Below are 15,567 nucleotides of genomic sequence, written 5' to 3'. Positions count from 1 at the left end.
TCAGACTTCCAACTTGTCATGATGATGATGAGAGAAGACATCACATGACTGCACTGGTTTCATAATCATGCAGCACTGTGGGGACTAAACCCTGCCTGTATTTATTTATTTATTTTGAAAATGTGCTCACTTAAATGTCAAACAACAGAACAGAATACTGTTTTATCTTATGATTTAAAGTGAAATACTAAAAGTGTTAATATGCCATAATTACCATAACAAGCCACAGTGGACATACGTTGCCCTGCTTTAATCCTCTTGTGTATCATTTGTCCCACTGGTGCATATCACACATATGAAGCATTCATTTCCCTCAAATGGTAATATGAATAGTCTAACTCTAACATTTCTGTCTCTGCTATTGTCATGCTGCAGTAAAGAGGACATGGATCATAAAGATCGGAGCAGGTGGAGGGCCTGGAAGGGGACAGCCTGAGCAGATTTGAGGTGTAGACTGATGGTGCATTCAAGACACAATCAGCAAAAATGACACTCATTTCCACATATGTTTGAGTGGGTCTGTCCACAATGGTGTTTGGCTGAATAGTTTCAAGACACAGTACACCAATAAACTAAGAAAATATATCTATATAAAGGCAAGTGTGATCTGATGATGCAGTGAACCTAACAAAGTTTACCCTCCTCATGCATTATGCCAAGTGTTCATCATCTGCTGCTTCTCTCACTTCAAATACAGTATGCACAGTGGATCATTCACGCTACGTGTGTGTGTGTGTGTGGGGGGGGGGGGCGGCTGTGAAAAATAACGTAATTCAATCTTTTTGAGTTGTTACACTGAGAAGATTTTGAGTCCAAGAATGAAATCTGTTTGAGAATATTAAACAGCATCTTCTGCAAGACACTGTGACTGCAACACATTCACAGTTTACTAATATTTTCATACAGGTCCTAATATATATTAAATGCTATACTGAACTAACTTATGGGAAAAGCGTGGACCGTGTGCAGTATTTGGGGAGATAGCCTGACTGTATATAGCTTTTCTCTGATCATATCTTGGCTCCAGCAATAGCACTGAAACCTCCCTTGAGACACATGAAGTGTTTTTGGTGTTATTTATTTTAGGCTTCATATTTCACCCTCTGAGTGTTGCACAGCTGAGCTCTGTTCAGATAACTGTCAAACTCTACTGTTCTTTGGTTTATTTTTGGAGTCAGTTTTTTTGTATCTGTTTTGTTCTTTCTTTTTTTCAGTTTACAGAGTGCAATAGTTCAGCCAAAAGTGACTTAAATAGACTCCCAGCAACTCAGTGGCTAAAAGGACAATTAGAGTTCAGACAGCAGTTTTAATTCCGTCAATTCTATTGTTATCAGGTTTTTAGACTTTCATCACAGAAAAACTGGCCCCAATGTAAATCTTCTGTATAAAACAGGATTTGCATGTTGAGGTCTGTGTCAGATCCTGTACCCGATAACACATACTCTACCATTAAAATGAACCTATATTGCTGTGATACCAGGTATAATACATGATAAAACTCAGTGAACAACCTTGTCAACTTTCTCACAGTTAAGTCTCAAAACAACATTTTTTTTGGGAGTGAGAAAAATTTAAAAAATGCAAAGCTCCTGTATTAATTAATTTAAAGTGATACAAATGGACACTTCTTATGACAGTAATGAATTGACCCACAAAACATTCTGTGTCAATGGAAATGCAAATTGTTCGGACTGTTGAGGTTTTGGAGAAATGATAGTCATACATGAAGTTTGCTCATGAGCTCCGATACTTTGGCCTTGAATTTAATTTTGCCAGAGTTTTTTCTCCTGTATATCTCCCCTGCTCTAAGTTTGTAAATTGTATGTCCAGTTACATTCAGAAGAATAAAAACTATGCATATTAAGTTAGTTATACAATGTAGAGTATGTACGAGAAAGCAATACACTTAAACTGTAGAAGTAAAATCATGCACCTTGAATGTTTTCAGCTCAGTTCTTTAGAAAACACAAACTATCACTCACAGACATTCAGTGTATTTTGCACTCATACACAGTATTGCTTCTAGGTTGAGATGCTGTAAAGTTACATGTGTTTACTACATCTGTGACAAGACACAATACAGAACAAACATTTACATTTTCTCTCACTCCAAACAAGGCAGGCCAGACTATATCCATGTTGTACAATTATTAAATATAATTGCGTATGAAGTCACTGTTTCTGAGTCCATGCATTTGCTGTGTTTTTAAATAATCAGTTCCATCGTCCAAGTCCAGATTTCTCAGTCTTCCTAGATTGATGTGACCTCAGTTATTTCCTCAAGATAAAATATTTCTTAGCTTTCTTTTTTTTCTTTTTCAGCAGCAGTCAACAATAAATCAGAGATATAAAACAGACCTTTCACTATTGATTTTTTTTGTGTTGAATTTTAGATTCATTTAAATTATAGCTTAATTCATTTATATTCATGTATTCAACATTTGCTTGCATGATGTTAAGAGTTATTTATAATAGATATCTATATGATAAATCAATATAAATGAACACCTTATTTGTGTATTTGTCTGTAATATAATTCTTTACAATAGATATAAATGAAATACTGCTTACTCATCACAATAGCTAAATATAACTCACTGCATGTTCCAATTGTGTGCCATCAATAAATAAGTTGCATTCTTTATTTACATTACATATTAATCAATTCAACTGAACATTTATAAAATGTACAGTTTTGCTGTCTGTATCATTGGAAACCCTTCTTGAGTTATTTACATGACTTTCTTTGAATACAGTTTAAGTGTACACCAAACACACTCGTCAACAAAAGCATGAAACATTTTCTGTCCACTAAATGTAATTGTGAGTGTGTTATGGGGTGTTTTGCCTTAATCAGAGGTGGGCCAAAATACTACAGCTGACATCATGTGGCCAGACTACATACAGTTAGACCACCTACAGGTCATCAGTCTCTGGGATTTCAATGGGCTCCAGGGTTACAGTGGGTATGATCAGATGGGTGCCCTCAGATATCCACCCTTGGGCCGACCTATTAAAGGTGGGTCGCTTCATTCCTGGCTCCTCCAGCTCTAGGTACCTGGGTGGGTTCAGGTCCACCTCTGGGAGCTTGAATGTGATTCCTCTGGGAGCTTTGCCAAAGCCACCAAAAGGAGTGGCCACCCTGTAATTGACATCAAGTGTGAACAGTTCCTCATTGTTGTACTGATGTACTAATCGACTAAAACTTGCTCATATTGTCGTTCTCTCACCGGTTAAAGCTTTTGTACTCAGGAAGGTCTGGTCTCGGATCAGGTCCTGACATTGTCAGTTTGAGTGTTTCGGCGAGGTAGGGGTCACTGAGGATTGCCTGATCCCATGGGGAGTGGTAGGACTTGGGCATAGCTGTGGCTGTTGACTTCTCTTCAGTCATGTCTGTCAAGGAGCGAACAAAAACAGAGAGACACGATTAGATTGTTCCAACATTGCGGGTTAATGTTGAGCTTTTTTTTCTTCAGCCTTTTTTGAGGGGAGGCTAAAGTTTTTGAATGGATTATGAATATAGGTGCTTAGGGAACACTTATGGGCAGACTGAGTTATCCGTCATTGAGTTCTGAGGCCTAAAAATAGCACATAGTTGAAGTGTGCACTCATCATATTATGTGTCAACATGGGATGACACCCTACTGGAGGGTTTTGGAATATGTACTGGACTCTGTCGGCTTATTAAAGTACAATATCATAAAATAAAGCATTTAAAGTTTCTCAGGTTGTAATATGAATCATGGTAGCAAACAACTTAAGTTAATGCCATAAAACAAGACCAGCAGTTATGACTGTATGCTGTATGATACATTATTATGATCAGTATCATGACAGCATTACATAATCAGTCACTGTTATTTGACTCTGCAGTATGCAGTGTTTGTTTTTTACTGTTTTAAAGTGGATGAAATAATAGATTTAAAGTAGGAATGATTTCCAAAGACCAAATCTAATGTTACGGTTTGTATATTTATTTTTACATATGATTAAGATACTTTTTGTTCATGGTTATATGTTAATGCTTCATATTGGCCTCAATGTAAACATACTGAAGAGCATAATTACCTGAAATAGTGATTTCTGGATTAGCAGTATTTCCATCGGCTGGTGCGTCCACTTTAATTTCCACAGTGTGTGTATTCTGAGTTAAAATATCATTCTGCAGAATGCAATTCAATTATAGTCAATATATTGGTTATCAACTGAGCAACAAAAAGTGAAGCTGGCACATCTACAGCTGCTCTTGTGTTCCATGCACTCAGGTACACACGCATGCACACACACACACACACACACACACACACACACACACACACACACACACACACACACACACATAACTACAGTGTGTGCACACATACAGAAACACATCAACAGGCACTGATAAAGAGGGGAGCAGCTCCTCAGCAAAGGGCCTGAGTAGCTCTCAGAAGATCTGGCTGCATGATGTACAGTAAAAGGCACTTGTCTTTGTTATTCATCCGTGCTTTGTAACAGTTTTAGATAAATTTGCTGAATGAGACCATTCAACACATTTTCAAGCAGACGGCACTTAATGCCAGAACTCCTGAAGGCATTCAAACATATATGAAGTGACTTAATACAAGTTGACTTACGTTCAGCTGTGTGTTTGCCTCATTTTGGATACTTTCAAATGTATATTTATCAGATCTCCTCTGGCGCATTTTGAAAAGCCGGGAACCTCTGTTGGAAAGCAATGATAACTCCTCCAACATAATGTCTTTAGGAGTGCTGAGCTTCTTTCCGAGATCGATTACGTCCCCTGTTGAGGAAAACAATATCCATAAAGATGAAGATAAAGAGGAAAAAAAGAATCTGTAGAATGTGCAGATTTAGACTGAAATGGTGAATGACTTTAATCTAATCCCTGTTTCTTAGAATGGTCCTGTGTCAAAAAGATCTTGTTTTAATACCGTTAATGCATCAGTTGATATTATACTTATAGACATATTCTTAAATAAATTGAATATAATCTAACTATGACAAACTAACTTGGGAAGGGGCTGGTTTTAGAGCTGGACCATGGTGGATACACAATATAAATATACCCTGATATAAGTTTGTCAGATGGAAAGGTTTGGGGGAGGGGTCCATAAATGACATCAAAGTTGTCACAAAATTTTATATTTTCCATTTTGTAAGCCCTGTCATGGAAAATGTGTTGTCATTGTACTTGAGAATTAGTTTTGGATGGACATGATGCTTCCTCGTCTGCCACAACAGTCGGTATGTACCCCAGCTGTCACAAAGCTTCACTTTATCCAAATGGCTACACACAGTTGTCCCTCACTTCTTCCCTCCCCTCTCCAGAAATAGACTTTTGTAAAGGACAACGACAAAGGATTAGTCGCCATAGGTAGTAGATCATCTCATTAGCTTATTTATGGCAAAGGCTGGAGTGTAGCCCTGACATTTTTAACCCAGATCACAATGGATATTGTCTTGCAGCAGTGTGTTTGTCTGCTGGTCCTCAGTTCTAACATCATACCATTGGTACCGTGGACCTCCTGGCAAATAGCTGCTGCACACTTCTTCCTCTCTCCAGTTGGCATTGTACAGAATTGTGACATTGTAGCTTTGGCAAGTTTTGGCAGAATTCAGGAGTACTGGAAACACATACAGGACACAGGATGTAGTTGTTCTGCCCGAGTCACAAAGTTTAAAGTCTATAAAAGTCTTTCAATTATATCTCACATTTCCTGGCAGCATCTTTTAGAATTTCAAGATGATTCATAAGGCACCCGTTAAATAAATCTGCCATATCAGTGTTTGCCATGTTATAATAATCTCTCTGTCGGGGTTAGATTTAATAGATTACAATGCATTGCATAACCGCAAAGCCCTATTGTACTAGGATCGGTTTCCACACACATAATTCTTAAATCTGGCCTCGTCACTGGACCGATATTTGAGTTTGAGTAAATGTTAGTGCTATCTCCCCTTAAGGTTGTCACAAGATAAATCACCTGTGTAAAGGTCAAGGGTGACTATTGTGTCCTAAGTTTGTATGTGTGGCTGGACACAGTAAGTGTCCAGCAGTACAAAACATTAAACATAATATCCAAAATAACTTTCTTACATTTGCAGTGCCCGGTGATACCACATATTTTTAGCTTTGCTTTGTTGCCAAATGCAGAACATGATGATACATGGTACAACACAAAATATTGTTTAGTACTCAATTGTGACCATCTGCTGAATTTTCAGCAATAATTTCCATGCAAACGACAGAGAGAGAGCAAAGCAATACAATTCCAAAACTAGGAAACATAACAGATCATTTGTCAAATGTTGCGTTTCCATTATTCACAAAATAAACCCTGACGACGCTTGTTCGTACCTGTAATGGTATCCCTAGGGTGCAACCTGTATCCTTGAAGGAGAGACACGGAGGCTCAGGGGTCAACCTACAGAAGGTAGTTTGATCTTCCCTGATCTTCACACTCACGGACACTAGAGCTAAACTGTGACTGTGTCTCTGTGTCTGTTGTGAATGGAATGCAGCTTACATCAATAGGCTAAATTTAACCTGCCAAACACTCAAAACCACTCTCAAACACCATGGGGCAAGGATAGCTACCAGAGAGAGAGAGAGAGAGAGGGAGAGAGAGAGAGAGAGAGAGAGAGAGAGAGAGAGAGAGAGGGAGGGAGAGAGAGAGAGGAAGAGAGAGAGAGAGAGAGAGAGAGAGAGAGAGGGGATGGACAACACACACACATGTCCACTGATGTTCTTTGAGGCAAGGACTCCCCTCCAGAGACACATGTCCTTCCTTGAGTTGAATCTTCAAAGGCAGCATGTCCCCATGGGTTGATGTAACCTCCGAGGCTCTACCTTCAAGTTAGGAAGGTTGTTAATGTACGCCTCTCTTCCAACTGAGTCATTATGTGCAAAGATGTTTATAAAGCAGCATCAAGGTCATTACCCTGGCTGAACCTGTTGACATACTTCAGACATACTGGACATTTAATCTTTAAATCGTTAAAAAAATGTTGAGATATGAACGTTACTGTCAATTTTTGAACCAGTGTAAACTGCATGTGTTGTTTGAAAACATTGGTATACAATTATTGAATAGAGAAAGATGACTCAAAACCATCTGCACTACTTTTTAAATTATATCACAATGTGGATTAAAGCAACAACAAAAAAACAACACATGTTTTCTTGTCTTTTATTTTTTCAGTTTGTGTTGAACAGGTGCAAAAACTAAACATTTTCTTCAAGAAAATCATCAAACAGGGTAAAGTCCCCGCAAAATCAACAAGAAACATACATCATTCATATTGAAACCCTGAAGCTCAATGGCAAAATCTGTTGTTCTGTTTACATTTGAACACCACACAGTGTGTGATCAAAGGTGGGATACGTCATGCATGCAACTTTTATTCCTCTTGACTTAAAAACACATTAAATAGAAGCGAAATAGCTTAAATCCATTTTAAAATATCATATATGGGTCATCAGTTTGAAAAAAGTCAATGTTAAGATGCAACACTTATTAATTGTGTGCGTGTCATTTAGTGGTCGCTAGGAAGTGCTGCAGATGATGAGAAATGTTCACTCTTTAATATACTTGCCATCACCACTAGTAGTGAGAGAAAAAGCAGGATAAAACAAGATGAGTAACACCTGTAATGGTTATCGCTGTATGAAATGTGCAGAAGTGATAATAAAGTCACAGTGAGTTTTTAAGCAACAGTAAAGATACATGACGGAAAAGCCACACAATCAGAGTGCCTTATTTCTCACTAAATATTTATAACCAATAATGTAAAAATGAGCAACACCGATCTACATTGAAAAAAGAAATCTACCAAACATTTATTTCATCTACAACACGTTCACTTTGGCTCTCATAACACTGTTCTGATTCACTTCTGTCCTAGATCAGTCTGAAACAAACGGATACAACATAATGACTGAGAAATAACCAATTATCCACAGTTGCAAAATCTCCCATCAATGCTCAGCAGGGTAATATCTCATCAGTAACACAACACAATAGCTGCGGTAAGTCGTTGTGCTCTTCTAAACAAGTGGCCACTCGTACCATGAAGATAGCAACATTCATCAATCCATCAGCAACGTCAAACAAACCTAGTAAATTGTGTAAAATATGCCTCAGACCTACTGGAGAAGCTTAAACCTCGTTCCATTATAATAGAACAAAGATATTGTATCTCTTTAAGCCAAATTTACTTTTTTGTGTTTCATGTCCGATAAACCTTTTTTACCATAATTCATATATATTAGTTTAAAAGTATACTTCTCTTCATCGGCTGTATGTCTGACCTCATCTTAGTGGTATTAACTCTTCTGGACTGCACTAGGCATTGGGGAGTACTTTGTTGGACCGGAGCCTTGTCCCATGTATCCAATACTGCCCCTGCTGACAGGCCTCAGAGGCTGAGCAGGTCTGAAGGGAGGCCCATAGAAGGCTGGTCTCTCAGGTGAAAATGTGCTCATGAACGGTGCCTGAAAAGCTGGGGCCGCATGATAATGACCCATGCTGACAGGTGCAGGATCAAGAGACACCCTACGCTTCCATTCATCCGGAGGCTCTGGCAGAGATCTACGGTGCCCTGCAGCTTTGACATTAGAGGCAACAGATGACGAGAGGCTCTTACACACAAAGGCATCATCCACTGAACCAATTAGGCTTCTGGAAGCCGCCTCCCACGGTGACATTGGCTTGTAGACCTTTTCTTGAAAGGAAAATTGCCTCTGTGTTGGTAAAAATGACGATTGGATTCCAGGTGTGCTCACAGGTGACAAAAGTCTGGGAGAAGGCATCGAATTCAGTCGCTTGGGGAGGCTCAGGGAGCGGCTTCTTCCAAAGCCCTGAGAAGAAAATCACATGTCAGTTGACTGGTGTGACTGCAGCATTGCAAACTTTGCTGCCACCCACCGGATTAATTTAAGCCTCGGCAATAAATTTGTAATTTCTTTTTTTAAATTAAATTACTAAAAGGGCAAAAAGAAATGAATGATTATCTTGCTAAAATAACAGTTTCATAGAAAAATTATGTTATGTCACTTATTGCACATACTATTTTGCATCTTAAGAACCTCTTGTGCTTTTTCTGTTTTTGTAGTTTTATTATAAAATGGGACTTTGGAATTCTGGCTACACACACACATCTGACAACATCTTTCCTAAAATCTTGGATTCAACAGTGCAAACCCTTTCACAAGATTATCTAACTTAAAACATTTCAGATATATAGATCAACTAGAGGATTGAGTTTTTCGTTTAATACCAAAACAGGTTTGAGTGATATAAACTTATGGATGAGATTTGAATTAAAGTCTTGAAGCATCATGAAACATTTGATACATGTTGATTTAAGAACTTACCTGCTGTTGGTTAAATAAACTTGAAATAAGTACAGTGGCAATATTACTATCACAGATTCAAAAGATGATGAACCTTTGTTTGGAACCATATCTGTGCCCCCTTTTCTTTGATTAATCTGCTTGAAGAGAAAATCCACTCCAAAATACAATTCACATGTTAGTTTCATTTCGTGTTTCCATTATGGGTCACTTCACCAATTTTGTAATAAAACGTTTTTAAAAACCTAGAACACCCAGGACAACTTTAATTTGTCCCACACTGGCAAGTGTATTATACAACAGCAATATACCCGTTGCTGTTCTCCTTTAAGTCGTATCTGACCTGTACTGCAACCTATACTTTCTCAAATCTTGTACATCACTGTTTTAACTATCAATATTCAGGGAAACTTGACTAATAACATCTCTCTTTTCTGCAGTTTGGCCACCTCATTATTAGCTCATCTAGCAGCCTTTACCAGCAGACGTATGAGACAAACATTTATCAACCATATCGCAGTAATATAGCCGTAGTCCTGTTTGTGATCGGTTGTTTCTTTTGGTTTAAATCATCTAAAGTAAAAGATGTCCAGGACACGAGTAGCTTAACATTAGCATTAACATTAGCCACTATTAATAGCTAGTGCTCAGAGCTAATAAGGATGTCTGACTGATACTCCTCCTCTGAGAAACCAGTTTTTGCATTGCTGTTTATCAATTCAATATTGTTTTTATTTCTCACACAAGCAGAGCAATATATATATATATGTATATATATATATACATATATATTTCTCACACAAGCAGAGAAAAAAAAAGTATATATATATATAGCTGAGCACTAAATGTATTCTAAAATACTTCTATGAAATGCAGGTAACATACTTTTTTTCTCTGACAGTACATAATTGCTCAATAAATCATTGGAATAGCAAAATGTGAATCCTGCTTTAGGGTGGATTTCACTTCAGTAGTTGGTCATAGACGTCCGACAAAAGTGTACAGAAAATCTTTTGAGGGCCGAGATCTTGGTTCCAAACTTTTCACATTTAGAGTTAAAGGTGGACTGATGGAAAAGCTGTGATAACAAACAAGCACAATGGTCCAGAAACATAAAGTGATACTAGCAGTGACAGTGTTGACCTTCAGCAATTTACCATCTTACATTATTAAGAGCAAACTGTATTGAAAATATTCAATAAAGTAGTGAATCTTAAAACTGATATCGCTGAAGGTGCAGTAAGTAGGTGAAGTATAAGTAAATTCTGTGTGAAAGCGTGAGGCAGTGAGAAAGATGAAGGAGGAAATATAAATCACTCAGAAAAAGTAATGATACAGTAGTTCAGGAAAAAGAAGCTCATGACACACACAGGAAGTTCACAAGTAGAGCGAAAGAGAAATTTAATAGCATGATTGTGATGAGAACAAGAAGTGCAAATATGTTTGAAGGACAGATATAAACACAAACAAGACAATTGTTTCCTTTTTTCATTTTGAGTTGCTACTGGTAATGTGAATAAATCTCTAGATCTCAAATCTCTGTGATATCTCATGTTTTACAGGATTAGGATGTCTGAATGTCTGATGATTTTATCGACAGTTAAATAACTGGCCATAACCGACAACTGCAGAAAATACATCCACATAAAAAAATATTTAAAGTCATAAGGGTTTATAATCACAACTAAAGCTAGTGCGTTTAGCTGATGCCATTGAAGTTTTGGAATGAGACTGAAGGAATTGCAAATTGCATGCATCCAAAAAGAGAAGCGCATTGACAGTTTCTCCCCAGACACGCTAAATGATCAAACATATTCAGTAAATATAATCGTGAGTTATTGTTTTCTGAGATGGCATGAAAAGTCTCTTTTAACTGATGTTTAAAACAAATGTATTAATAAATGATATTACTGGGTTGCTTTTTGGGGTCAGTGATGACTACTACGAGACATAAGTGCACGTAATCTTAATCTTTACAAAAGGAAAACAACTAAAAGAAAAACTCAAAAAGACATCAGTTGAACAAGGCTCTCTGCACACATTATTGCACATGTGATAGCACTTCCTGAGAATCACTCAACATTATCTCGTCTCACATTTCCTTTTTCAAGCACGCATGCACCTCCCAAGTTCGAGGAAGATATGTAATACTAAATGATTTATTTGTGTATTTATTTTAGTTTGTATTCTATTGATTTGCAATATTAAGCTAGCTTTCCTGTACATTCAACATATTTCCTCACATGACCAGCTAAATACATCCTAATAGATGCATACTGTCAATTATTTTGGACGTGACATACATTTAGACTGTCTGTACATGTCCACCTGTTGAGTAAGACATTTTAGATGATACCGCGTTGCATATGTAATTGTGTTCTGTCGTCTCAGCGGTGACTACACCAAAGCATGACCATATACAGTATTAGAGCTAATAAAGCGCAGAAACAGGTCTCCACTGTTTGCCTGTCACCACTGGCTTCTTTGCAGAAAACTTTGGGCGAGGTGCCATTTGACGTGCGCCTCTAGCAATAAGAGATGCAGGAGAAAAAGCTGAAGCAATGCTGTCACCAATAGATGAATGCTGCGAGGATGCGCTTGCAGGTCGGGCACTTGGTGCTTGCTTGTCGGTTTTGTGATGGGCCGCAGGTGTGACAGTGTGCTTTTCATCCAAGCGCTTGTCGGTTGCAAGAGGCTCAACAGATCTTGTGCTTTGGCGGGCAGAAGAATTTTGGGAACTTACCGATACAGGAGACTTAGCAGGAACTTCTGCCTTGCTTTGAACAACAAGCTCAGAGGCGTTATAAGGAGAATGAGAAGGGGCAGATCTATGTTTAAAGCTTTTGATGGCCTCAAACTTTGATGCCGGAGCTGGTTTAGGGCTGGGGCTTTTGGCCTCAGGTACTGCCTCATACTTAAATAGTGAAGAGTCCAACTGATAGGGCTGATGTTTCATAATATCTAAGTGGTTGAGGTGCTTTGGGGCTGCTTTAGGTTTCTCTTTGGTCTTAGGCTTGATTTTGGGGCTTGTGGAAGGGGGTTGCTTGGCTGCTGATGGAGGATAGAAAGGAGCAAGAGGGGGATTGTACGATGAAGGAGGTGGGGCACGAACGATGGAAGAATATCTCCAGGAGTTAGGGAGTGATGGGGCTGGGGAGAGGGATCTTATTTTGTTAGCGTGCACCGTTTCAGCATCGACAACAAACTTCTCCATACGGGACTGTCTTTTGGCAAACAACTCTGCACCTTTTCCCGCCATAGTTGGACCATCGCCAGCCCGATAAGTACCTCTGCCTGAGACTCGAGCCTTTGGTGAAGCCTGTGATGGTTTTGATCCATGGCCGTTTAACTTCCCTGCTTGTGGGGGGCAAGAGGCAACTGAGTTTTGAGCACTGTCTAACTTATTCCTTGAGGGTGAGGGTGGCTGATGTGGCCTGTAAGTAGGACTGCAGGTCTGCATACTCACTGGGGATCGTGATGGCTGCTGACTCCAGCTATTTGTTGTTGGCTGAAGATGAAGTTGAGAAGAAGAGTTGACAGGAGCCCAGGCATTGGCAGGTGTTTGAAGTGTTGCCTGAGGGTGATCTGGTGCCCAATGGTTGGCCATCTGTTGAGTTTGAGCCCAATCTTGCTGCTGTAAGTAATGCTGACTATGAGGCCCCACATGACTGTGAGCGGGTTGTGAAAGTGGACTTCTTGGTTGAATATAGGGCTCACAAGAGGGGCTACTCATCCAAGGTGGACAGGCTTGGTTGATGGTAGGTTTTGGGGCAACTGGTGGGGGATTCTTGAGTTTTATTGTTCTTGGTTGCATGAAGTTACAAGCTTCAGCACCTAGACTAAAACAGTCTTCCTCTGACTCAATAAAATACCTCCTTTCCCCTTTGTTTTGAAGGCGATGCGCTTTATTAGTGGCTTTCCTTTTAGACTCTGGAAGGATGCCGGACTTTATTGCTGGCACAGATATTCGCTCATCTCTTGAGGCTATGATTTCTCCAGTTGGGGACCAAACCTGCGGGCTAGTGTTAATAGGCACAGGTACTCTGAATCTTGGTTCTTGTCTCTTTCTCACTGGAACAACACCGCCAGGCATGATAGGAGCAGTTGTGCTGGATGGAAATCCTAGGAAAGGCTTCGCAGTTCTGTTTGGCACCAACGGTCTTGGCACGTTGGATAGGTGGTTCATCTGTTGAATACTTTCTTGGTATTCTTTGTGCTGCCTACGTTTTGCATCCATGTAGGTGGCCTGATCAGTATGCATGTACATTTCCTCAGTGTCATAAACATTCTGTGCGTCTGTACATTCGGTTTCTCGTAATATCTCCACAGGTAATCCTTTATTCCTCAGGTCTTCATGCTCTGACACTATTTCATCCATGCGTTTGTGGCGTTGGGCAAACATCATAACACCCTTTCCTTTTGTTTCTTGTAGTGCTTCCATTTCTCTACCACTTTCCCAATTCAGACTTATATTGTGCTGGTGCTGATAAACAGAATAGTCGTCTTCTAACTCAGATTCACTTGTTGCCACAAAGTTATAACCAGCTGATCTGACTTCAGTTTCCTCCTCTATTTGGTCTTTGCTGTCAAGCTTTTTCTCCCCAGTCCCGTAACTCACGAGTATATACTTCTTGACCCTCTGGCGGCATTTTTTAAACAGCAAGGCTCCCTTATTTTGAGGGTTGGGTGCATCCGTTAGAAGCCGAGCGATACGCTTACATTTGGACTTGGTCTCCTTGACGTGTCTTTCTGATTGGCTCTCGTTGTGACTGAGCGCTGAGACAAAAGAGAGGGAGGGACAGTGAGAACAAAAGGGAGGTGAGGAAGATGTAAACATATACTCATTTCATTTTGATATTTTGTCAGTCAGTGGACATGTAAGAAGCTACAGTTTTTAACTGATCAATGCTCAGAAAAGTAAAATAATGAACTAATGCTTGATATTTGGGGATTTTAAAGCAAGCACACTAATAAGAAGTAAAAAAAAAAATCTAAAATCGGCCCCTGCTGAAGCCAGCACACTAATAAAAGCATCATATTCACTTACAGCTAACTTGGGGGAGTCCATTAGGAAATAAAAATGAGGAGCTCACTTTCCATTGCCGTCAAGTCTTACGATTGGAAAAGGGATCGGGTGACAGGCCCGGGGTGACACATGCTGGTGTCTGTCAAATTTGTTTCTGCCAGCCTCATCGTATGGTCATATTTTATTCTTAACCCGCTCTGACTTTTATAGCCATGGGAATTCTCCCTGTAAGTCCACCTCAAATAGACCCCACGTTACAGCATGAAAATAACCAGCACCCATAGGGCTTTGCACAAGTTATATATGAAATGAAGTCTTCATATAACACCAACAATAATTACAGGCAGAGAAACGTAATTTAAGGTAATTATCCCAAAAAAAACAAGCAAAACAAAATGATATCTTGTCTATTAATAAGTTGTACATTTTTTTTAATTAAGAACAAAAATAATTTGGAATATGCTGTATAGTTTGCACTACTAGCTTCATGTGTCTAACAAATGAGGGTAGAAGACAGATACTTACGTGTGGACCTTGCCCTCTGCCTGTCCAGTCTGCAGAGATCTGTGTCAGCCTCTGAGTTCCACTTCTCTGCCTGCTCAGCAGCCTTGTTTGAAATTCCAAAGAAGAGAGAAGCAGGAGGTGCTTCACTACTCCCTCCTTCCTCTGAAGATTCAACCCTCCTGTTCACAGTCCCTAGGCTCTGCCTACCTCTGGCTCCCAGGGGCTGCTCTGTGGTCAGGGTCAAGGCCAGGGTCATGTCAGCTGCACGGCCAAAAGAGGACGAAGAAGAATGCGGCTGTGATATCTGGCCGGCGTGAGGCTCGAAGTTGGGGCGCTCTGGGTGTGGGGACAGTGATGTGGGTGAGGGTTGGATTCGAGGAGACTCTGTAATGGACTCTCCAGATTCACTAAGGTAGATGTCGTCCTCTTCTTGGTATGAAGCCTCCTCTTCACTTCCGCAGAGTTCAGGCAGGGACTGTTGCTCACCTGCAGATTCCCAGTCTTGTGACTGAAGGCGTGCTGGGGACTCGAGATCAGAATTCAGGATTTGAGCAGGTAGAGGGTCAAAAGGGTACTCTTCATCACTGGCATCATCACACAGTTCCCCAGAACCGTCTGAACCTGACCAAGGGACCGAGTTATCATTGTTGTCTGGGTCTTCAGCTTCTGGTTCCAT

At 39.8% G+C, this 15,567-nt stretch overlaps 2 protein-coding genes across 2 annotated transcripts; both read right to left on the bottom strand.

Annotated features, from left to right (window-relative positions):
• Positions 1–1,978: 1,978 nt before the first annotated feature.
• myoz2b (myozenin 2b) lies at positions 1,979–6,524 on the bottom strand. Its single transcript, XM_079279096.1, has 6 exons — positions 6,365–6,524; positions 5,513–5,630; positions 4,620–4,786; positions 4,069–4,162; positions 3,231–3,393; positions 1,979–3,142 (listed from the first exon to the last, which is right to left on the bottom strand). Exons 2-6 carry the CDS (start codon positions 5,592–5,594, stop codon positions 2,917–2,919), a joined length of 732 nt encoding a protein of 243 aa, XP_079135222.1. The 5' UTR covers positions 5,595–5,630; positions 6,365–6,524; the 3' UTR covers positions 1,979–2,916.
• Positions 6,525–7,228: 704 nt separating this feature from the next.
• On the bottom strand, positions 7,229–15,567 carry synpo2b (synaptopodin 2b; the record flags this gene model as incomplete). Its single annotated transcript, XM_079278517.1, has 3 exons — positions 7,229–8,866; positions 12,105–14,137; positions 14,913–15,567. The coding sequence occupies 3 exons, from the start codon at positions 15,565–15,567 to the stop codon at positions 8,333–8,335; spliced, it is 3,222 nt and encodes a 1,073-aa protein (XP_079134643.1). The 3' UTR covers positions 7,229–8,332.

The sequence above is a fragment of the Melanostigma gelatinosum genome (assembly GCF_949748355.1).
Source record: "Melanostigma gelatinosum genome assembly, chromosome: 11".
Classification (NCBI taxonomy): Eukaryota; Metazoa; Chordata; class Actinopteri; order Perciformes; family Zoarcidae; genus Melanostigma; species Melanostigma gelatinosum.
The sequence above is the reverse complement of the archived record's forward strand: the minus strand, read 5'-3'. Positions and strand labels throughout refer to the sequence as shown.

Coding starts and splice junctions, on each gene's coding strand:
- myoz2b (XM_079279096.1), bottom strand. CDS start 5,594: ATGTCACAATTCTGTACAATGCCAACTGGAGAGAGGAAGAAGTGTGCA. Junction 4,787..5,512: donor GGAGGTCCACGGTACCAATG/GTATGATGTTAG, acceptor TTTCCTCAACAG/GGGACGTAATCGATCTCGGA. Junction 3,394..4,068: donor TCCAGAAATCACTATTTCAG/GTAATTATGCTC, acceptor GCTCCTTGACAG/ACATGACTGAAGAGAAGTCA.